The 25800-nt window shown below is 36.7% G+C and overlaps 1 protein-coding gene across 13 annotated transcripts in view; it reads right to left on the bottom strand.

The window, feature by feature from the left end:
• FOXP2 (forkhead box P2) overlaps window positions 1–25800 on the bottom strand; it is a 189257-nt gene that overhangs the window by 119008 nt on the left and 44449 nt on the right. For 10 of the 13 annotated variants that reach the window (XM_086472909.1, XM_086472916.1, XM_086472926.1 and 7 more), the window contains exon 2: window positions 3079–3168. In XM_086472909.1, the coding sequence (XP_086329035.1) occupies window positions 3079–3168 (90 nt within the window). Of the gene's footprint in view, window positions 1–877; window positions 905–3078; window positions 3169–18319; window positions 18326–25800 lie in introns of all 13 variants that reach the window. The other 3 variants (XM_086472965.1, XM_086472995.1, XM_086472902.1) reach the window with 2 other exon arrangements.

Genomic DNA, 25800 nt, shown 5'->3' with positions numbered 1-25800 from the left:
AGCAGTTCTCTAAAACCTTCCTCTCTGTAAAACACAGTAGAACATGATGACTTACCCAACACCCTGTTTTTGCAAAGCTGAGGACACAAATTTGAAGGTTTCTTCAACAAGCTTTCAATTTGCTGATTAGCTAGTAGGTGCTGTAAGTCGCTAAAATACTTGACGTATTATGGAATAACAGAGAACATACATAATAACACCATATGCTACCTTTCCCCCAAATATCCATCAAATACAAAAAGATGGCCACTAAAATTAGTATAATTTTTTTCCTTCTTTGACACTTGGAACAATTGAATAATTTACATCAAAATATGAAGCACATGAGAGATGCAACGACAAGGCTTACCTAACACCCACATTTGCCTGCAGATGTGTGAGCTAGTTTTAAAAGTTTTATTAGGTTTTTACTAGATTTAAAATCAGTTCTAACATATCTCCAGTTGCCAGATCAGTAAATTAGAGGAAATTAGAATTATATTGATATTAAAGTACTTCAAAATATTGGGACAAGTCTGTTTCCTTAAGCACAAACACCAGCACAAGTATTTTTGTCTTGTAAATTGCTTAAACATATTCAGCAATTCCTACTGCTAGGAGATTTTGGCTAAAGTTACAATTAAATTTGGCATAATGAAACAATAATAATGTACAATTTTATGACCCATACTACAGTATTTGGTCAAACAGGCATCACGATGCTCAAAATGTGAATTTCCACTACTTAATGAACAATGAACAGCTCTGTAGTAACAGCACAAGACAGAAATAGAAAAGCTCCAAGGACTCATTTTCAAAACCTTTATACATCCTTTTCACTAAAGAAGAAAATTAAAATGGAGTTTGTGCTCATGCCTGAATTTACACAGTATTTCATACACAAACCAAAGTCTGGGAGCAAATTCTATTTTCCTCTCATTTAAAAATGAACTAAATGAAGTGTCCAAGGCTAATAAGAGGCACTGTGCACATACTGATCATGGAAGGAAAAGCTGGAAACATGAGCAATAATCTTGGCTTTAGGAAGCATGTAACAACTCTGAAAAGAAAATTATTTGCTTTTTTTTCTTCTTCCTGCCACACAAGTGTGACTCATGAGGCACTGACTCTTCCTGGCAAAGATGCAACACAGGACGTCTCTACAATACACCATCCCATGGCATTTAAAAGACATCAGGCCAGGGCTAGTGCATTGGGAGCAGGAAAGCACAAGCCTCCCTCTCGTCATCTTATCATCCTCTGGGTTCTGTGTATGACTGTCTTTGTCTCCAAACATGGTTTTCTCTCCTTTCATCAATGCCTACTGCAAATAGCGCAACCCTCCACCTCTTCAACCTTGAAAAGAAGGTTCACAAATGGGTGGAGAATGTGAACAGAGAAGGCAGGAGCTCCTGAATTGCTCCAGTTTACAAGCTGGAGGATTATGTTGTAAGCCAACTTCACTGGGAAACATATACTGGGAAAACATCACTATTTTTGCCTGTTTCATATACTTCCCTTGGTGTCTGGTGCTGGCCAGTTCAGAGACAGGACACAGGGCTAGATGGACCTTGTACGCTCCTAGAACAGCCCGTATTATCTTTCAGAATTATGAGCTGGCAGAATAAACTACTAACACAGTATTCATTAAATCAATTATCTCCATAATTCAGCCCTTCAAGACCACCAATTCCACTTCTAATAACTTAAAAAAACCCTATGTAGTTCATGAGCTGCTGCCTTTATGGCTACTCTTCATGTTGCCTTCACAAGATATTTAGAAGACATTTAATACAAAGCAAAGTCAAGGTCGAAGAGTGGATAGCTGAGACGGTCCTAGGACCCCTATGCCTCTGCACTGGACTACAAGCACAACTACAGCTGGCATGGCTTGACATGTTTTCTTTTTTTCCATTTTGTTTAGTCATTTTCCGAAGTTCTTGTTTGGTTCTGAGCAAATATATACAACTTTAAAAGCATATTTGAAGACAGACAATGTGGAATGTGGAACTGTTTGCTGTGTCCAACATTGCTCCATGAAGTTTCACAAAGAAAAGAAGACAATGTGAATTACATACAAAAATTGCACAATTGATCAAATTTCACAACATTTCACTGGTGGAGAAAAAGATAAATTTTGGTGCCTGAGGTCCTCCATTATGCACAACAAAAACTAAAAATGAGATAAGAATGTCCTATGCCGTCAGAAAACAGGGTAAGTCCCAAGAGGATAAAGGCTCACCCGGAAAATTAGATGTGAGGAAGAGAATGGTAGGAGTTATACTTTTTTATTTCCTGAACCAAATAAAATCATCTCTCATGTACATCTTTTGTCTGCAACGGAATGTAATTCAGCAGTTAAACTCATATTTGGTTTATATACAATGAGAGAACCAGTTTTGTCAGCGGAATGTGATTTCATACAGAACTCTGAATTAGTAAAAAATGAACTAAAACCTAAAAAAAAAAAAAAACATAAAATTTTTCAAGCATAAAACGCTATATATAGTTTTACTAATAATGCATCTAAAATAGTTATCCAGTAACAGAACTCCTATTCACCCAAACACAATCTGAAGCCCAACAGCATCCCGGTTTGAAACTCTACAATGTATGTTTCTCTAAAATGGCAGAAGCAGTTCTTTCATAATTTCATACAGTTGTGTTGGTAGTTTCTGAATACTTCTCTGTTTGTCACTTAGAGTACCGATGAGTTACTTAGCTTTTTTTTCTTTCTGGATACTGTTTTACTCTTAATCTTAACACAGACATTTTTATAATTTAATCCATGCATGTACAAAAATCACATATCAATTTTGCAACATGTCTATAAAGCATTAATTTAGACCATAGCTACTGAAATCAGAATTAGTCTTAGACCTTTTAAGCATCTAGAGCTGCAAAAGGCTTTTATAACTTGCAGTGAATTTTCTCTGTGAATAAGAAGTCACCAGTATGCCAGCCTGTAACCTCCTGTATGTGAATACGCACATACATAGCATTAGAGCACAGGTAGACACACACACACTCCTCACGTGTGAGCAACCACAGCGCTCTTCCCTGAGAGTAAGGCCCCAAAAGCAAGGGTACTTTACTAACCTGCAGTGGTCTCTGTTTATCACTGCCCTTAGGAGATTTCAGTCCACTTGTCTGTTGCTGTAAAAGCAGCTGCCTTGCTGCCTGGAGTGCCTAAAAGTAAAAAAAAAGTAAATAATTTACACCAGTTCCTAGAAAGAGACGAGTTACTCATTGGTAATGTAAGGTAAAAGTCCAACTGAACAAATACAATCTCCTGCTATTTGATTTGTATTTGCTGTATTTCAGACTTCAGTTTGTTTTTTACTTGAAACATTAAAAAAAAATCATCTGAAAGTACATATACAGGACTTTACTAGAATTTATGGATGTACATGAAATCCTGCAGGAAATAAAGTTAATTTGTTTGAAGTGCTTGAAGAGGAAAAATCATAAACTGCATCAATAGCCTCATTTCCACAAGGAACTTGTCTTTGAGTGTTCAACTAAAATGCCCACTCCCTTGCAAATTATCATTCAATTTGCATTTTCATATTACAATTTTGAAGCAAAAGCAAGTAGACTTCAAGTGTTACCGGAAGCTGTAATTAAATTTGACAAATCAACATCAGATTATCTTGAAAGTGAATTAATAAGGATATTCATTGAAGATTAAAAACACTTTTTGTACTTACAATTCAAGGAGAAACCTCTCCTTTGACAAAAAAAAAAGTGCAGTTTTAATGCCAAATAAAAATGAGTGGTTTTCATTTGCATTCTTAGGAAAATCAGAGAACAAAGAAATTACTACTCAACCAACCAGATCAGGCTCAGGGATGACAATATCCCAATCAAAATAGAAAATGTTTTCATTTATTTCATGTTTTCATTCCAACTCAGCAAAACAGAGTCAAACATACGAAATGTAAACAAACATTCCACTTACCCAAGGAAGGCTAATCTAAATTATTTCTCCCCATAAAATTATTTCTAAAATGCCAAGCATTATAAAGTGGTATTTATTAAGAAAAGGAAAAAAGGCGATTCAAAACGTTTCCACTGAAACTACCTGGAAAACTCCTTTTTTTTTTCCTCCTTAAAAAAATCAGTTCAGTAAATAGCAGTTACAGCTTTAAAATATGTCCCTCTATTATCTGTTATTAAAACCCACTGTAGATGGAATACACTGCAATAAATGCCATTTGATCAACGTTCCCTAAAATAATAAAGATTCTCAACTGATAAAGAAAGGTACAATTTTGATTAGACTCAAATGAGCTGGTTTTTAAGATAGTTTCTAGTATCCATGACAACAGTTGCTTTGACAAGATGTGCATATGGCATTACACTGCCAGCTGGTGTGAACAATGTTTGAACTACTGCATTGAGATGCTGAGCAAACAGAAAAAGTTGCCACGTCTTAACCCTCAGGGAAGGCAGTCATCCCCTGATCAATTATGAAAAGACAGAGAGAGGGCTGCTACAGTCTGGCTCCAAGCAAGTTTTCTGAGAAGGCAGGCAGACATAGAAAACCAAAGTAAACAAACTGAATGCACTAGCACCATCTCCTAACAACATTGATTCGTCTTCCCATAGAAGGCTCGGGTACAAAGTTTGCAGAGCAGACTTTTAACATTTGGAGACATTCCCACAACAATCCCCGTATTGTTTCATCAAATTCTCAAGTAATTACAGGTCAGCTTTACAAAGGCTGTACATTCCTCTGAACCTAAGCAACGAGACACACAGAACTAGCTTCTCTTCGCCAAAAATAAATAATAGTTAACATATTTCAAAGTGCACTTGAAATATTTTGTTACCAAGGAACCACTGGATGCCCTGTTTCCTATGTGAACAGCATAATCTCTTCTGCACTCTCAGTTCTTGAGCAGATCCTAAAGGACAATCCTGCTCTGTCTGAGATCAGGGATAAATATATCTGTTGATTTCAGGGGCACCAGGACTTGGTCCCAATATCTTGCAGTGGTTTAAGCACAAAACATGGATTAAATGCATGAACAGAAGATCTATGGTGAAATTATAATCCTTCCCAATTTTTAGAGCTCTCTGAAAGGGAAACTTGAATGGAAGCAAGAGAGCTATTGCACTCCTGAATTCATGGGAGACTGTACAGGAAAACCAGCCTCACTGCCCAGGATGATACCACTACAAGAACTAGAGAAGAGACCTGGAGTTACAGAAAATGGGGAAAAAACATAAAGACAGTTAATTTTTTTTTTTCGTGGCGGTCACAGAAAATTCACTACACGGCCTTTCTCTGGAAAAGAAATTGTAGTGATATACTGCTGATGTATATTGCAAATAACTGGAACACTTGGCAAGTTGTGTCAGTGTCCTAATCTTCCTTAGCAGCAAAGTCATCTCACATCAATACAATAAAACAAGCAAGCAAGCATCTGGCAAAGCTGTACATTTACAGTACTTGAAAATTAGAGAATTATAGTATGCTGCAGTTTAGATTTAAGATAGACAGTGTAATTTCAAATTGTGGCTAGCACACTCCTGTGGAATCAGCCTAAGAAACCATGACTTCCTCCTGCTAACTACAACAAGAGTCACAATTTATGAAAAAGCAAGGCAGCACAACAGGATATGTTTGCATAAAAGGCTCTACTACTTAAACTATTTTGATTCATATGTGCTGGTTGGGAAATCTTTAAAGGAGTAAAGGCTTATCTTTTAATACAGAATGTCTTATAAATGATGACTACCTGAATACTTCAGTGATCTTATTGTGGTAGTTTAGATTATTGTAAACACAGGAGATAGAAGAAGAACAGAAAACAATTTCAAGAGATCAGAGATGATTTAAAACTCATAAGGAGAAATCACTGTCAGTATTTCTTCTTACAGCAGTTGTCATATGGTACTTTTTCCTCCCAGAGTGCCGCTTAACTTTAGATTTTGCTACTCAATAAACAACCTCCCAGAAATATGCTGTTACTTTCAAGGGATTATTACTGACATTATTCATAAATTAAGATTATGAGATTATAAAACATCCAGTTGTACCAATTCAATTGCTGCTATTAAACCTTTCCAAACAAACTGACAACTTGAAGGTGTCTTTCAAAATTCATAGTTTAACATACACACTTCAAGTAAACACCCATCCGATGTATCACCTACAAAGTTCTGTGAACTAATTTGATAGTAACTCATGGTCGAAAAACAGTTCAAAGAAGACAAACCAACAGACATCTATAAATCTGGCAGATCAAAATTGCGTTGGGTCCTACCTCAAGTTAGCAGCAGCAAGAATGGATTCTAAGGCAGTCAAAATTGAATCTAGCTTCCAGTAACATTTGTTTCAAATTTAGTAGGCACTTTTCCTTAATTAAGTTATCTAAATTAGTAAAACTGTACAAACAAGTCAATGTAGACAAAAGCAATAAAAAGAACTAAGGATTAGAAATTATTTTATTAATGCAAATGAAAATCATTATGATGCTTTAAGCAATGGCTGTATAAGCAGGAAATTTGGGCATATGGTTTCCAGAACTCACTGTGTCTTCTAGTAAAATATTTATTGGGAACACTACTTCTTAATATTTACTGTGCAGCTTTGGCATAGCTAAAACGTAAGCAGAACAAAAATGAAATTAATTGCATATAACTCACCCCATTAAAGTTGATAAATTGCAGCAGATTTTGCAATTTGTTGGCGATAATACTATGAGATAACTTGCTTTAATTTTGTATTCCACATCCTTGTATTTAACGCAAGTATGCCTTAAAATAATTTAAAAGTTTTATCATTTTAATAAAGTGAAAGCTGTCACTAAAAGACGGTTAACATCACTTTGTTTTTTAAAAAGTAAATGTATGTATGTTCTTAGGAAACAGACGTCACTCATATCTTTCCTTTAAAAACAGGAATGTTTAACCTATCAGCCTGTTGCATTTGAGACGTTAAAATGAAAAATGACATCTACGCCCATTAATATCGTCAATGTATAAACAGCACAGCGTGACACATTCTTGAGAGCTGAAGGCTACAAAATCTCTCTGAAACATAAATAACAAAGCACTCAGAAGCATATTTGATGTTGATATTCATCTCTGAGAAAAACACTGCTGCCTGGCCTTCTTATGAAAATAGATGCAGCCCAAATGGATCTCCTGTAATTGGTTTCAGATAGCGAGGTCAAAAGAAATATGATACAAGAAACTATTATGTGGAACAGGCGAAACAAGAATGTTTATACAGGCACTCCCTATTTATACTGACAAGAGGTGTATACTTTGCAGATAACCAGAACGAAAAAACTTGCCAGAAGACAACCAGATTCTTTCCTCCAAATCCTTTTTTTATTTTTTCAAATGACTGCATACTCTAACATTCCTGCTGAACATAAAATAAGTTTCTGAACATAAAATAGGTTTCCAAATGGCTGAATATGTCAAACAAGAGTCATCTTGCTGGTAGCACTATGCAACCGAAACGTATCGACATGCTAAGCTGGATTTAAGGCCAAAGACTGCTCTGCACTGGTTGAATAACAAGTTAACCAAATGATTACACAGCTACATTTATTATAAAAACCACTACAGGAGAACCTCTGCCCCTTTACACCCTGCCATGGGGCTATTCTCCGCCTGTCTCCGAAGAAGAAGCCTAGAACTACCCATAGTTGTACGAGATCTTCAAAAGACGGTCACAGAAAGAAAACGCTGTTCAATGCTCCCTAATAGCACTCAAATGATACCGCTAAACCTTTGTTTCTTGCTGACTCTGTTTCCCCAGAAAGGTCTCTAATGAATATCACAGCCAGTCGGCACGACAGTTTATAATCTTTCCAAATGGAGTAGCAAAGCATTTAGCATTATTCAAAGAATCTTGAATTTAAGATGATCCAACTCCTTTCCAATGGCAGTCTCTCCAGGAGACTTGACGGGGAAAGCAAACTCCCATTTTCCTTAACAAACAACACTTCTTTCCTCTAAGCTATACAAAGAAGATAAAACCTGTCAGCTGAGGACAAACGTGCCACACTGGAGAGCCCATGAAGTCAAGGAAATCCTGCATGTAACTAAAATCCGAGCCACATAACCAGCCTGATTACACCTAGGAGTGGTAGGCTGAACAATTATTACAGTGTTTTCCCTCAGAAGTAGAAACGAAGCACCAGAAAGCTAAAGCTGTTGGCATCCACCTCAAGAAATGTATTATCTAAGAAATATAGATGGTCACTAAGTAGGATTTCAGTCAATTAACCCAACATCAAAGTATGCAAATACTCAAACCAAAAAAGATTTGTCTGTCTTCTGCATCTAATCAGCAGCTGCAGGCAAGCCCTGATGTGCAATGTGCGCAATTTCAGCAGCTAAACTGCAGAATGCCCTGCAGCCTTGCCCAGTAGTAGAATACAAACCTGCAAGAGACCAAAATATTTGAAACTAAATTATGCTCAAGAAGAAGAGGCAATAGCCTTGGTACTTATTACCATCCCAAGTACTCCTACCACCAGGCTGCTAGGCAGAAGGTGAGAATACAACCAACCTTCTTCAACTGTTTCCCCAGAAAGTGGTGGCGGCCACTGAGTGCTGCACTGAGCCCAACCCTACAGGACGTGATTAAGCGAACACTGCATATGCTTGAAAACATTTACTCTATTGACGCTACAGGGATTTCTGCAAATGAATGCATCGTTCCTGGATTCCCTGGCTGCTCAGCTTTTCCAAGGCTGGGGAAATCCTGCATTTGTCCAGGACAGCAAGCCTTCATGCCTGGGGAATTTCAAGATAAAAAGGTAGGGAACTGAGGGTTAGGTGGCAAGTGGAGAAAGTTGTTCTGGATCACAGTTTGACCTACGTACTTACATTTCTCATGTGCCTCATCTCAGAAATGTAAGACCGTCACTGGATCTGGCCCTCATTTCCTCGGACTAAAAGCACTTTGTTGGGTTTTTTTGTTTCGTTGTTTCTTTTTTTTAGTTTGTTTTTTGTTTTGTTTTGGTTTATTCTCGTAGGATGATACTGCCAGTTTCAGCATACTGAGGCTCTGATTTTGATCGAGATTTGTGTTCTTCCCTGCAATACAAACAACACTAGAAGAAGAGATCTTCAATCTACCTGAGCTTCTGTTCTGCCCTGATGTTATCCAGGATTAATATGCAACTGAAGAGAAAAAGTAACAGAAATAAACTCATGAATGCAACATGAAGTCTCATAATGCTGTTTAATAAAAGGAAATTAATCACATAATTGTCATAAACCTATTTTCAAACAGCAATCTATCAGAGAGAAATTATGCATCTGTAGTTATTGACCTTTCATTTTACCATGACTGATTCGTAATTAGACTAGTTTTGTGAAAAATAATAGTTAATTACCAGATTTTTTTCACTCTAATTGTTTTGGCAATTTTTTTTTTGTTGTCTTACTTTTTCCCCATGCAAAGGATGCGAAATAAATACAGAGCACTGATAACTTAGCAGTTAACACATATTTCAGCTTATAAAGCAAACTTAGCTTCTCTCTCTATAACGCAATTTAATGGATACTAAACACTGTTTCAAAAACAACTCTTTAATTTTTCCTGCCTGTTATTTGGCTGACTAAGAACTAGAAACAAAACACCCGTAACAGTGGCTTGCTCCAGTTCCTGGTGGCATTAGCAGGGTTCTTCCCTGTAGACATCAATCTGCATTGGTCATTAAGGCTACACATCAGACCACGCATAACATGATCAATGGCAGCAAATCCAAACGCCGTCTCCAAAGTTCAGACCACCTGGAGAATGCAGATATTAAGGGTTAGGAGACATGAGGGCCCACAGCACCAAAGTTGTGCTCCAACCTGACAATCTCCTCTCTTATCCCACATGCCTGAATTTAGCTTTCCTTTGGTAAATACAGGAGCAGGCGATCTACCCTACCTCATTCTGACTACTTACACTATGCAGTGACTAACTGAATTAATGAAATGAAGATAAAACCAGTGCACACATCAAATACCAGTGCCACAAGCTCACAAATGTCCTGCCACTGCTATTTTCTTCCATGTGGCATTATTTTTAGAAAACTGGGACATGTAATAGCTAAACAGAAGAGCTGATCTCTTAGTTTGACATGAACAGAATGTGGCAATGGTGGCACATACCAGTTTTCCACACGAAAACCGGTATGAATTTCAGATGAAAACTGGCTAACAGATATGTAACAGCTTTTTTAAGTGTGCAGGGAAAAGAAGAATAATCAATACAGCTATCTCATGCATGAATCCAGAAATAAAAAATAACCTTAAAATTATTACACATATATTATATTACGTATATACTGTACAAATGTGTACATATCCTTGATTTGAAAGAAGTTGGTTAAAAAGACCTACTTTCAAGTCCGTCCATTGCAGACATTCATTTACTGGCTGTGAAGCCTAATTTCAATTAAAGCAGTCTGAAACAAAGTAGTGTTGGCTTAGGTGGAATAATAGATGGTTTGACAATTTATAAATAGGAAAGGAACTGATGCAAATGAAAGCAAGAGTGGTCCCATTTGTACTAAAATCAAAATGCAGAGTAAATGTGGGAGAGGAGAAAGAAACATAATATCAAGGGAAGCATTATAACATTATGCTGTTAGAAGGCAAAAGGTTTTAACTGACAGAAATATGAAAGAGAAATTTAGAAATTAAAGACAATTACATCAGAAAGGAGATCATTAAGCAAATGATTAACAAAAATTATCATCAAGATCTAAACTAAACCAAAAGGTGAGGCAAATATAAAACAAAAGGCAACATGCACTCAAACATTTTGTTCTGCCCAACACCAAGATTCCTAGAATAGAACCTAAAATTTGAGAGGACAGATGTAAGGACTGATTAGTTTTGTAAAGTAACACAGAGAGGTAAAATAACATGTGAAGAACAAATGCCAAAACAGTATTTACCCCAGAACAGCCCTAGCCATTCAGAAGGCAGAAATATATACCTCTATCTTTACAGCTTATTTTCAATTAAATAACATTCTGCATAGTGACTGGTGAAGAAGTGCTGACACAAAGCATCATAAGCACAGATTCCTCATCCTGATACCTTGTGAGCTAGAAACCAAAGCTATCCTTCAAAGAGTATGGACTACACGGTGCCAAAATAATTCAAATAAAGTTACAGTAATTATACAAATCAAAGTCTCTCAGCCAATCAAAATGTGAGGAATTACATATTTATTGAAGAGTTACTCATTTAAAGGGCTCTAATTATTTAAACAATAACTGATTTGATTTACCAATGCCCTTACAAATCCATATCCAAAAACATGAGTGAGATTGCAACTACAAAAGGAAATATGATCAAGATGGTCATACCAAGGTTTTGCTGTATGGGAGGAAGGCACAGCAGCCATTACTGAAATATCCAGTAGATAATCAGGGGAGAAGAACTAAGTTCACGGCTGGGTTTCACATTAGCTATTATAAACTTGAAGATTTTTTTGAAATATTTTTAATAGATCCAATTACTGACAATCAGTTCTTACAAGGACATAATTTAAAGAAATCTCAAACTTACCTATCTATGATGAAAAACACGTATTAAAGACATAAATCAATACTGTCGTGTTATTATGATAAAGGCAAACTGGGATGCATAAATAGAAGTGTCATATACAAAACTGGTATTTTTTCCACTTTATTCAACTTTCTAGAGGCTTGGCTAGTGAACTCCACCCAGCTTGGGGCAAAATTTTTCAAAGAGGTGGACCATTTGACCACCAGAGAAGAGCAGTGACAATGAGAAAATCCAACCTATGGGATAGCAGAAGTGTGATCATAAAAACAGAAAAAAAAAGCCCCTAAAGCAATAGCAGTCTTCAGCAAGTTTCTGCACAGAACGAATTAATTGTATTCCATAGCTAGGACAAGCAAGAATGGTCTTAAACTGAATCCAGGGAGATTTAACTAAATTTAAGAAGAAACTTTCCAATGGTAGGAATAGTGAAGGGGTACAATACATTGTGTAGAGACCGCAAAATCCTTGTCACTGGACCTGTTTAAGAAGCATCTTCAGGAACAGTTAAGAGCACCGATTCTGCTCTGGGACACAGATCTTTACAAGCGTCTTCCAGCCCTATTTTATTTGATTGTGTTGTTCCTGTGAAAGCATGCCAAGTTCAGATCACTGTGATGTCTAACACCTTGCTACATTTCAAATAACACCATGTTCTCATAAACTGAGTTTCATGAAGCTTCAGCATGGTTTGTTTCTATGGTGAGTTAATAGCAGAGGATCAGTAAGAGCTGCGAATACAGACTTGCTCTTTGGAAATTTCTGACCTTACATGACCACGTTTGTGTTTGTGTTTATGAAATCCTTGAAATTTTGGACTAAACAGAGAAATAGTTTATACAGAACAGAAGATGGCTTAGAATTAAGTGTTGTGCTCTAATTGCAGTCAGAGCCATCTGGGCAGGATTCTTGTGTCCTCACCACCAAGTGTGGGCACAACAGTAGCAGAAACCAAGGTTTTCTTGATATTACAATTCTTACTACAAACAATAGAAGCTGGGCTGAAATGGAGAGCTAGGAAGAGGAGAGAAAAACAAGGCAAGAACAAGGATCTGAAGCACAGCTTGATCAACTTAAATCACACATCTCCATTAAAAAAACCAAACACAACAAACCAGGAACAACAACAAAAAAAAAAAAAACCACCACAAAAAAGGCAAAAGCAAATTGACTCATTATTATAATTTAATGTGAGTTTAAATCTAAAGCTACAGTAACAAAAATTACAATTTGTTATCTTTGATAACCTGATTTCAGTCTTGTTTTTAATGAAATTATTTTATCAAAAGTCACTACATAGTCTAAGACACTTAAAAAAATCAGTCTTTATTGCTAAAGTTAAATCAGATCAACTGAAATCCTACTGAGTCCACTCTTTTTTCTTATGGATATTTTTGTGATGCTTTTTAAAACTTTACTTGGCATGAAGAGTTCCATGTACGTACTCAATACAACAATAATTAGGGGAAGGAATAATAAACATAAATGTAAATAGGTGATACAATAACAGCTATTTTATTTGTATTTTTTCAAGGTTTTTGATAAACTTTCTTTTGGAGAGAGAAGCACAGTCCTGTGTGGATTTTTTTAAAAAAAAACAACCTACAGTAAAAACACTGATATGAGCTCAAGAAATAAATTATGCAAATAAACAGCCCATTTTCTAGACACTAGACTTACCAATGGTGGCGTTTGGCAACAGTTATGAGTGTGCTGACAACACAAAGTCTGCTCTAAAGTCCTTGGAATAATTCTGAAGCATTAAAATCTACTACTAAGTGTGGACTGTGAAGCTCCTGAGAAACCTCTGCACCACGATCATAAAATAATTTATAACCATACATGTGCAAAGTAACACATGCATTCACATGCATAAAACTAAATACCTTTTTTCTTAAAGAAAATGCTTATATTCTGTGGAAAACCCAACAAAAGTAGCACTGGTTAACTCTGCTTCTTTCTGAAAGAGCTATCGGCGCTTGTGATCTACTCTGGCCTGCCTGAATTACTACAATTGCAGCTTTCCTCTAGGGCTGCTTATCCACCTTTTAACTCTTCTAGTGCATTTTGTGATGATCTAGCAGGATGATCCAACACACAGACCTCTGTCTCTGAAGAATCCCAATCTTCGAGTTCTTGCTGTAGTGGGCAAATGAGTTGTATGTTTTGAAGGTAGCCTTAAAAGTCCGTGTAGACAGAGCTACTGAGAAAGAATTCTCCACTTTGGGGACTTTTAAGAGTGAAGATTATAAAAAGTATGAAATGACAAAGAGCTTTAATTTTAAGCTAAAATGCAAGTGAAGACAGACAGGCAAATGTCCTCAGGCTCTTCATCCTAGTTTCAGCCCTTGTGAGGTGATCTGGTAGGGAGTATATTCTTTATGATTAGAAACTTGCAGGGATGAAAAAGAAAAGACCTGAAGCTAGTAAAAATGTTTTGCAGAAGAGGAATAGAGAGACATTTTGCAATTCCCAGGGCGTTTAGGTGCTGGAGAAATGATAGCAACTGTACAAGAAATTCCCAAGTAGTACACATGAGCAACGCAACAGGTTAGGCATTTGAATCAAAAGGTAGATGTTCCAATCACACTTCATCAAGCTCGGCCAGGAAAAAATGATCCTTATTATATTGCCTTGGCATCTACAGTAATCTTCCTAAACAGCAAGCTAATCAAGGAATTATAATACTAAATATGCTCAGGGGCATTATCATCTTTAGATGCATTTGTAAAAGCAGATAGACCCAGTTATATTGATGCCAAACACATGTAATACTTTACATCAGTTAAAGTCTCTTCTGGCATCAGATTGTAAAAATTTCCTCTGAACCATGTAGCATATATTGCATAATCACTAACACTAGCATGCACATTAAAAAAAGCACTGGCAACCTAGGCACATGATCAAAATACGGTGGAAATGAAGTTTAGGTATAAATTTTACTCCTTTTATCCTCTTAACTACTCTTACTTTACACATATCAAAACCTCAATTTCAGCTTTTATTTTATCAGTCCTCTATCATGTCTTGTCATCAATTTAATATGGTCACAATGCAGTTACTAGTTTTCTCTTCTAAAGACACATAGTACAGACTTCATGTCCTTGAAATATCTTCCAGATTCTCCTTTCTATAATACCTCCTTTTTTCTTCTTGTAACATTTTAAACCTCATCAACCTGTAACAATTCCTCTACCTTCTTCGTTACTTCTCTCAAAAGTTCTGCATTTCTTCCAGCGACTGCTTTACGTGAGGCATCAAGCCATCACCATTGCCCTCCCTTCCTTCAAATACCTTCACCCTCATTGTCTCCAAGGCGTCTTATGAAAAAAGAGCAGATGAGGGGTTTATTTCCCTCACAGCACACTTCATACTTAGTCATTAAGATCGCACTTGCACAGTAAGGTATATGTAAAAATGTATTATTTAGATGCTTCCTTCTCCCCTGCTCTGCCCGTGCAACCTGCACCCACACAGGAAAGCTGGCACAGGAAGGGCCAGCTCTTCCGCAGCCCTTTTTTTTTAACATTAGATGTGATGGTCTGATACTACTTTACTGCTTCTAATATTTCCTTTTATTTTAATTGACTGGCAGGAGACAGTGCATCTTATCTGTGAACATTCATCTATGTTTTCTTCCTAGATCATCACTTCTTCATACAATGACCTGCAAGTATCACACATGGATCTACTCCTGACTAGGTATTTTGATACTATCATAGTGTTACAATGTATAGTAAATTTTACTTTAGCTGTTATTTTGAAAATTTTATTCCACTTATTGGAGACGGGTTTTTTATTTTGCAGGACAAAATGTAGATAATTCCAGCTCTGAGATTTGGGAAAAAAAAAAAAAAAGAGACAGGCATCATAGTATTACAGCATTTTTAGTTGAAAGGCCTTGCCTTTTATGAGAAAGTCTTCTGGATGATATCTATTAGTCTGCTGCAATTCCCAGGGTCCTTCTTGTGCCACAGGACAGTGGACTGAAGAATAAAAATGGGAAAGAAACCATTTTATGTCTGGACTTTGGGATGGCTTTGAAATACTTTCTGCAGCACAGTTTATGGCATAAGGCTTATGTTGCTACCTGAAGGCAGAGCTATGGTGGGCAGGTGAAACAATCTCTGATTTTAGTTGAATGTCAGAGGTTCTCACCCTCTTCTCCAGCAATCCCCCAGTTCATTAATATCACTAACGCTATGAGCACTTTCATGTTTATAGTTACAAAAAAATATAGGGAGTATAGTACTGAAAAGGGAATGATGACAAAACTACTTTTACCAATTCTCTCAGGCTTCACCTAGACTGATAAACCAGAGAGTGCCTGAGAATGTGATCTTCTGCACCAGCAAGCCATGAGCACAGCTCTTGGCACGCTTTTTGACCTGTGCTGACCCACACTCTCCCAAGCAATGCCCAAGCACAGCTCTGCAGTCAGACTTTTCCAAGGACCAGTCTCACTAGGGAATTGGATGCAGTCATCCCAATTTTGGGAGCTAAACCGCTTACTAGCTCAGGTGTGTCTCACCCTGCATCAGCTGCCCAGTTTAGCACCCAGGAACTGTATGTTCAATTTATTAGAGCAGATCAGGCCTATGTGCTCCAAACAGTGGAGCCATACATACTTTGAGAGCTTCTCTCAGCCAAAGTACCCAGAATGTGATTTTCGACTGACTTGGGAGAGTTTTAAAGGACCCTGATTTCATAGCTCAACAGGCTGGAGAAACAACAGCAACAAACGTTCTTTCAGGGCAAGAGGGGAGGAGATTGCTTTCATTCTGAACTGCTGCAGCAGGAACCTCCAACAATATCCCACAGTGTGTCTGCTGATGAGTTTTAAGTAACAGTTTTATATAGACACCTTATGCATCTGGGGTGAGTTTTACTTCTGGACTCAAAATTCTGACAACAGCCACTGTTTTATGAAAAGCCTTTTTTTTTTTTTTAAGCAAAGAAGCAGGGAGAAAAAGCCAGCTTTGACTGCAAAGCATCTTTTTCCAGAGTTCCCGTCAATCAAATCCACAAAGATAGTACCATATTATCGTTTCTGTAAATTCTAATAAGGTTGACGGTATTTTTCATGTTCATGTTTAGGCACTTAAGACTGAGAATTCAGAGTTACGTAATTTGACAAAGTCTGCAGAGAAACTAATTTTCAGAGCTCAGGTTAGTCATCAGCTCCAAGAGTGTTCCAGCTTTCAACGCTGGCACTGAAGTCTCCCTGCTACAGGTAAAGGAGTAAGCAGCTTGGACTCTGGCAACCAGATGACAGAGAACATTGCAAAGGCTTTGGGGTATCACTAGCGGCTATGGCCATGTGTGATTTGCACAGAGACAAGTGAACAGAGTAAAAAGGCTCAACTTCAAGCACTAAGGAATTTTTTAAAAATTATATTTTTTTTTTTTAATTTAAGGATACTGTGAAAATGAAAAGCCTAGGAATTTCTTTAAAAATAATTTAACAACCCCTGATGTTTTTCCTTATATTTCTCTCCATCAAAATTTGGGAAGATTGTCCCTTTATGAATAGCTGAATTATTTCTTCATTGCTAAAAAGACACAGAGAAAAGGTGAATCACAGAAAGACTACATGAACTAACACTGTAAATTAAAGACAATTTAAAAAAAAATTTACAAGTGCAAAGAGAATCACAATTGAATAGCACAATGGAAAATAAAAACAATGGAAGTAATGTTGAAGAGAGATTAAATTTCTCCCTGACTAGAAGCCATTAAAACAGACTCATATAGTAATCAGAGTACAACAATCAGGCCAGCACAGTATCATTGAGAATACATATTCTAGTGACTAAAGATGATTACGCTACTCAGGAAAATAAATTAATTTTACTTAAGCTGACTTCCTTAATCTTCAAGGGAAGTGTTTCTTTGACTAGTCTGACACAGTAAAGTAGTATAGATACTCCCTCTATTATAACAAGCATTGGCAGACTCCATTACTACAAAATGAGCACTTTCACTGACCTAATAGGCACCATTCCTTGAAATTTGGACACATGGAATGCACTCAAGCTTTTACATCACCTTGCAAGACAAGACATATCAGGAGCACCAGTTAAATTTATTCACATTGTGCACTAATAGTATTCCAAAGCAGACATTTTGCAACAAGGCTAAAGTTCAAAAGAACCCTAAGAGCAATGACTGCAGGAATTTTCACCTCTACCAATCAATACAATTGTTGAAAGAAGCAATTTCTGAAATTCTACCAAGTGCAAGTGGTACCAGCCTGAGATTTTGCTTTCCAGAATGTAAAGTTTTTCAGACAAAAGTTTCTTAACATTCTCGCATTTTTGAGAATCAAAAGCCTCTGTTGCAACTCTTTATTGAGAAGTATTCTCTGTTCTAGAACATATTTTTTAAGTTCTGTATTACCCCATATATTTTTCTGGCATAGCAGAATTCTGGTTTTGGATTGGTTTCTTTTTTTCCTAGGTGTTACAAGAAGAGAAAATGATTACAGCTAAAGCTTCAACAAAGTAAGTTTTACAAAATTGAAAATGAATGATAAGAAGAAGGTCATTTATACTTGAGAAGAAAGAAGAGGATTCAGCAATGTACATTCAAACAGTCACAAATTATTGTGTTGTATCTAACCTGTCACAAGCCATATGTATTCACCCATGCTGTAATACAGCTTCAGCAAGTTTCATTAATTTCTCAGCTAAAAGTAAGGTTTTGGGAACAGAGGGAATTCAACATTTCACATGGTGGTCTTTAATGCATCCTCAAAATTAAATAATTAGTAGGAACAAAGATATGAAGAGACCTGTTCCTGTATTCAGGCTTGCATTTCTTAAACTGTTTTCCATATAGAAAGGAATAAAGCTTCTGACAAGCAAAGAAAGAAGGGACAGGTCAAATCTGTGTTAGATTAAATGGTTATACTGTTAAGTTTTACCATATGTTGATTGTCCAAAACATTATAAATATAATTGAGTATAAAATATTTTTTATACAGAGAGGTGTTCAACCAGTACAAATTAGCTGCAATTAAATCCTGCCCTTGCTGATTACTCTATGTCTTCAACTGCCAGTCTCTCTTGTCTACTCACACTGTAACTCATTTCAAGCAACATCCAATCGTATATAGATTTCAAACAGATTTAAATAACTTCAGTCTAGTAAGGAAGAAATGCAAGACAACAGTGAAATTCAAGGCACAGACAAACCCTGTTCTGCCACAAATTGCAAGAACAGGGTGTGTAGAGATGGTTAACCTGAATGGGGCGCCTTCCACCAGTGGTTAAAATTTTTGGAGGATCCTCAAGTCAGATATAAATGTTTCTGGACAACAACTACACTTCCCCTCTTCTTTTTTTAATTTGTGTTTCATGGTAATGGAAGATGCCAGATGGATGGTTTTTGGAGATTTTTCTATATTCAGGGGAAGTTCAGCAGTCAGCTGCAGGAGCAACTAAATTAACGTGGCCCGTTACTGCCTCCTTTCAAAGGGTAGAAAAGTAACTCTGTTTCTATTCTTGTACACTCTTCGTTTCTTGTACTGATTATGCCAGTTAGAGCAGTCCTTTTAGCAATGTGGTCATCTGCCTCCTAGAAATCTTACCTGCCTGTTTATACGCTTGCAGGTACTGACAGCTGTAGAACGAATTTGATACAGATCATTTAACTATCCCCAATGATGAGCGAGGAGATAAGCTACAGACTGAGTGGTAAACACTGCTGAGTCACTTCTACCTTTCTGCCTCAGTGTGCTCCTTTCCTTTACTATAGGATACAGACTGCATACACTTAAATATATATATACACACATAAAATATATATTCTAGAATTTTCCTTTAAGCTGGAAGAAATTTTTGGACTGCCTCTACTGCAGATACTTACAAGTGTCACAAACATGGAGACTGAAAAGAGAACTGCGTCTAAATAAGATGCATTACTGCACATCTGCTAACACAAATTTTAAGTTCTTTGCCTCTAAAACTCATTAGCTTAAAATTATTTCTTTTCCAGTATACAGAATATCTAAGTCATACATTCTGCTTGGTCCCCTGGTGAACACACGATTTGTTTTCAAATGAAATTCAAATTCTTTATTCTCAAAGTCCTAGTCAATTTGACCCCTAAATAACCTCATCTTCATTTTTTTTCTTCTAATGTGTCAGCTTTCTTTTTCTGCTTATGGTCTTCCTCCTTGGGTGACTCCAAGGGTTTCCTTACATTGACCTACATGGCAGGCTCACCTTCCCTCATGTTTTTGTTTCACTCAAGAACTTAAAATCTTTCCTCAAATCTTGCTCTTTTCAGTTACTTTCCTCATACAGACCTTAACCTTTCTTCTTTCCAAACACTGTTCCTAGATTTTAAGACTCTTGCTTAAACTTAAATTAAAAAATTAAGAAACAAAAAAGTCCAGAACTAAATGGCATTAACAAGATACATATGTAACAGAGATTGATTTAATGATATTTCACTACTTCTTACACCTGTTCTTTATTGGTTTTTCTCCTGTATTTTAATCCCTGTTGAATCTAATTTATATGCTGTGATTGGTATGTTTAAAATAGTTCTACTTTCAACCTGAAGGGGTTGAAAGATGTTACTGCTTTAGAGTGTAACAGTATTATTTTGCTTACAGTACCAACTGTTCAGAATATCTATGAAGTTTCAAATACAGCAACAGCAGAAGTAAATCCTTTTCAATAATGAACTGATTTTAAAACATACCATGTTATTTTACATGTAATGGTACCTGCAGTTAAAGCCACTCTTTCCTGTGAATAGAATATACACGAATAACAGAGGGTTTTTTACATGCCTCATGTAAAGCAGAGTACTGACCTGCATACAAAAACATTTAACATATTAAGGTAAATGAGGTTATTGGGAGGGAGATTTGCCAGGAAACAAGAGACTAAGACTCTGCGTTACCACTTGGGCATAGTCTGTAAAGCAAAATGCACTGCTTCCTTTGAAGCTGGACATTGCCGTGCAGGCAGAAGGGAAACTGGAAGCGGGCAGCAGGGCCATGTTCAGAGCCCCACTCCACAGCAGTGACCACATTTGCACACAACCAGCTTCATCAATCAGAAACATGCTATGTGAAATGTAACGGTTAAACAAAGGATAACTAAGAGACTAAAAGAAAACTGCTCTGACCAACAGCAGAGAATGCAGGAAAACAAATGAGATAAAAAATACTCCTTATTAGTCTTTCGTTTCCTGAAATACTTTTTAGTATAGTGAAAACCAAGTCAGCTACACACAGTGTAGCACTGACTCGTATGCTTCAGCCAGGACATGTCAAAAGATCCTGGTATAGAGAGGAAAGGGCTTTACAGTCTTCATTTTGTTTTGGGTTTCTTGCTTGGTTTTTTTTTTTGTTTTTTGTTTTTTGTTTTTTTTAAATGATAACAAGTCCTATACTTTTTAATTTGCTTGAAAATTCTTTAGGAGAATCCTAAACTGGGCAACACAAAAATTTGTTCATTTCTGAAAATCCCGGCCATCGTCTTCAAGACTGGATGCAGTTTGCCCTCTGTGCTTTGAGACCGAGAATACAAAAATCCAGACCTACAATAGCCAAGCTGCCCCTTTTTATCTGGAGGCTTTGGGTATCCCCCAAGACTTTTATATAAATGTAGTGCACTCTGGTTTACATTAGAAAAGGAAACATTTATCTTATCACATTGATATCAGCTCAGTACAATATTACATTCTGGAATAAGAAAATATTGCAACTTTTCTTGAAAAGGTCAAGAGGTACTGTTTATCTTCGGGGCATAATGAATTACATCGTATTGCCTCCCTAAGAACTCCGAAAGAACAGAACATGTTTTGACGCATAATGCACAACTCGGTGCTCTGAGACAGTAGGTGGAATAATAAACAAAGCTGTAGCGTAGTATTTCCAACTTCAAAATTCTGTATAAATACAAACCGATGTGAGAAACCTGGTTAGTAGCTAGTGCTTTCCCTATTAAAAAAAACTATGTGGGACATTTCTAATAAGGGATGAACTAAAATCTCTTCGACCTCTTAATTGCATCCTAAATTAAAGTTACTTATTTACATTATTACATGTTGAACTTTGGAGCTGCTCAGCAAGGTAATGGAACAGCTAGAAGTTTCTGGCTTCTAGTTTTATAGTCAGAACACATCTTTTTATTTATGAAAACCACATTCCCTGTTACATCTGACTGCTTAGTTTATGCTGCAAGTTTACTGTTATTGATTGCTACATACTGCCCACTGTTCTGAAAAGTTTCAAGTTAACTTTTACAATGACTGATCAGAAGAGAAAGAAAAGAAAAAAATTAGATTATGGTAATTTAATCTGAAATCCCAATAATAGAGACTCGTGTCTCCTCGTGTTTCCTGCATCCAGCCCAGTAACTTATAAATGGAAATTTTTGTGGAAAATCTATGATGATGCTTACCAGGCAAAAAATGTTTTGCCTACAGGAAACAACAGAAACACAAGCACATTTTTAATAACCTTATCTTTCAACAGAAGTTAATCTGTACCCCACAAACTGTCTATGAGGAAAATTTAGTAAGAAGTAATATGTGACTTAGTTCTACATACTCAATTTTAAAAATGAATGAGAAACTGAACTAACAAATGGACAAGGGTCTGTGGAAAAAAAAATGAGAGTTAAAGTAGAGAATAGTGGCAATCCAATGCACTTGAAAAATCTCTACCGCTCTTCAAAATTCTGCCTGCAATCGTATTTTGCCTGGAGTATTATGAAATTAGCAGCACATAGATGGAGACCGGAGCAGTAATCTGAAAGGGAGACATGGGACTCAGCATGCCCCTTTTTTGCTCAGAGCTTGGGTGCTTAGCTACTACCTTCTAGCCAAGATTGCTGCAAGAATCTTTTCCTTACTCTGTTCAGTTCAAATACAAAACAGTGATCACAGTGCTCAGTTTTTACTCTACCTCTTAATACAGGAAAGAAGTACTCACAGACTGGAATTTGTCTCAGACGGCAGGTGAGAGCTAACAGCACCAGCTCTTGCAATTTGCTCACTCAACACAAGAACTCACATTTCAATTTATTCTGCCATGAGATCTTGAAACACACAGTGGTCAGAAGAGTATCATAGGCAGGGGGTGCTCTAGTACATACTACGGATCTTTAGCAATGCAGGAAAAAAAAGAAAGCAAAGAGACAGACCTGCAGTCACACCTAGAGAAAACATGCAGGACAGACAGCAAGACTATTAACTTCCATTCAGTTCAGAAAAGAGGTGAGAAATAGAGAAGAGGTGAATATAGAAATCTTCCTATAAGAAAACAATGACGATCAATATGATCTGTATTACTTGAGGGCACTGAATCTCCATCAGACCTGTATATAGAAATGCCGCAACAGTGCCAGCAGAACAGCTTCAATGGCAAGATCAGACAAGATCTCCCTCTTAAAGTAGGTATCTGAAATAAAGTAGCTGAAGAGACTGAGCTTGAACGTAAACTGTCTTGGAGAAAAAAATCCCAGTCAGCTCAATTTTCCACATATGCCAAACACAGAATTTTGTGGAATAAGTCAGGGCTTCAAATTTAGAGAAGAACTCTGACCCCATCACACAGAAAAAGGGAAAAAGAAAAAAAAATAGAATTCATTGTAAAAAATAAAGAAACGTTAATCGAAGTGTAAGAATATGGATCTTATGGTTATAGAGTTGTTTAGCAAACGGTTTGGAAAATTATTTGAGTCTGGCCTGTCATATACAGAAGTTAAGTAACTGTTAGAAGAAAGTAGAGTGAAAATGAAAAGATTACTTTGGATTCAAAAAATTCTAAAAACCAATCTTCATGATTTCTTTTGCTTTCTGGTAGAACTCTTCTTTCTTCTGTTTTTCCCAAGGGAACCAAATATGCTAAAGCATATAGAATTATTTAAAGTCTCATCAAAGATATCAAGAGATGTTCTGTGGAAAAGGGAATAATACACATTTTGGTCATATTTCAAGACAATCACCATGGCTGTCTCTGTCCAAAACTGCAATGAATAAAAACACATAGAACACTCTTTCTCCTCTGGTTTTCTCCCCAAACTATTTTTACTTTCTTAAAATTTGTCACAACCGAAGCAAAAGCCAAGAAGGAAAAAATACAGCACTATAGGAAGGTTAGATTTTTAATAACTCACTATTAGATTAATGATAAATATTAATAGCCCTGAATAGGGCTACGCCCAGTTCTGCCAGTTGGCTCATAAGTATGTTATCTGAGTCCTGAAGCAGAGGTTTTGTTCAGAATACTCCTCCCAATTTATAAGTACACACAAAATGTTTAAAATTCCTAATAAATTACATTTGGTGCCCAAACCGCAAAGACAATAAGCTAAATTCCTAACTATAAAATAGTAAAAATGAAATAGTATCACCCATAATTCCCACACATTTAGCCAAGTTCTATCATTTGTCCCTTATTAATTAGGAAACAAAGCAAGTGGAAAGCTTTGCTTTCCACACGTTTAAAGACAAAAAACCCAATGAATATAAAATGAAAGAAAGTTTTCTGCTTTGATTTTCTACATTTTACCTGACTTCTCTGCATCTTATTTAACTTTTATCAGGTCCTACCAGTGTTTTTTTGGTTTTCTTTGTTCTTTCAAAGTAAAGCCGTTTGGCATCCACCAATTTCTCATCGGATTTTGAGAATGAAAATCCATAAATGAATTTTAAATACAGAGTTAAAAGTTGTTCCAATACTGGATAACAGTGTTGATAAATTATTATAATTCAGACCTGCTAAAAAGACTTCCTGTATCTTCAGTAAGTCAGGTCACCATTCTCTGAGGAGGAACTGGACTCACTGGACATCTTAGATTTAACACTTGGCCTCTCAGAGCAGTTTTCATCTTTTAAAACTGGATTTTGGCTTTAAGGAACATTCTGAAGGGCTTGGCTAGCTCCAGGCAGTTAACCCTGGTTGTGCAGTTGATGTGCACCAAAGGCTGTGACTGCCAGCTAGGAAGTCACCGACAGCGCTGACAAGACATGATAGCCTGCCACAGCACGGGGAGTCCCAGACTGAAATTGTGTCCTTGATGCACCCTGCACATTTTGAACAAACCTGGAGAAAGAAGGTACTGTTTGAGGATCTAAGAAATCTTGGAGGCCATCTTAGGAAGCAGGAGAGGGATTGAAAAGAACAACAAATTTACTGTGGATTTTATTACCATTATTCAAATATTTCCAACCTGTAGTAGTAGGAGATGCAGAAACTAGTGGTCACCCTTGGAAAAGGCGAAGTAAGAAAAAGGCAGTTTCTGCCTTGAGGAATCTTTCACATCTCATTCACATCACAAGGACTGTTGGAAGTTACAGTTAGCCCTTACAGTATTTGTCTGATCACAGGCCTATGTGTAAAAAATACTCAGAATTTTGTGCCATTCTTCTCTTATATTGCCAGAGAAAGCTCTTCTCCTTCAAATTGAAATTTCTCTATTAAGCCTCAGGTGGATATAAAAGGGCCTGTAAGGACAGGAAGGATAGGAAAAGCCCTTTGGATACTTACTGCAGTTAATCATAAAAAGGAAGAAACAAAATAAGATACTGCTCATCACATTATACAGAAAGAATTAGGGGATATCAGGCCTTCCTAACAGATTTTTATTGTTAGGCAAATCATTAAAGAAGAGGAAAAACTCCAATCAGAAATTACAGAACATAGTGCTAGATGTTGGATAAATACAGCACACATGCAGACTTTGTAATAGTTAGGAAAACATGTTCAAGAAGGTTAAGGGGCCACTGAATGAAAGTATAACTAAGTTTTGCAATGTAAAGTTTCTCATTCACCTATTGTGACTCAATGATAACAAATCAAAAGGTTAAAGAATATTTTATACATTAATGCTATGAAGACAGATTTTTGGCCTCTTTTTAAAAGTAATGAAAGCCAGCCCAAAAATAACAGCATAAGGCGTTAAGCGAAGATTTCAGTAGCACGAATCCACACAGTGGCAAAGCTGGAGTGTGCTAGCCACTTTGCTCTATGCACATATGTCCTAATTTACATTTTTGGATACTTTAGTACCCAAGAGGATTAATATCAGGATATGTAAATGTTTCTGTGCATCACAGTCACCACCAAAATCAGGTCAGCGCAGGCTGATATACCATACTGGTGCTTCAAAGATGCTTACTGGCAAGCTCTGGTATAGGTTTTGAGTACACCACATTCTTTCCCCCCAATTCATACTTCTGAATGTTTTTATCAATATACATAATGTGGTTTTTCTTCTTCCATTTTTTTCCCAAGCAGCACAAGGG

This window comes from Leptosomus discolor, chromosome 1 (genome assembly GCF_034619465.1).
Source record: "Leptosomus discolor isolate bLepDis1 chromosome 1, bLepDis1.hap2, whole genome shotgun sequence".
Classification (NCBI taxonomy): domain Eukaryota; kingdom Metazoa; phylum Chordata; class Aves; order Leptosomiformes; family Leptosomidae; genus Leptosomus; species Leptosomus discolor.
This window is presented reverse-complemented; position numbering and strand designations above follow the sequence as displayed.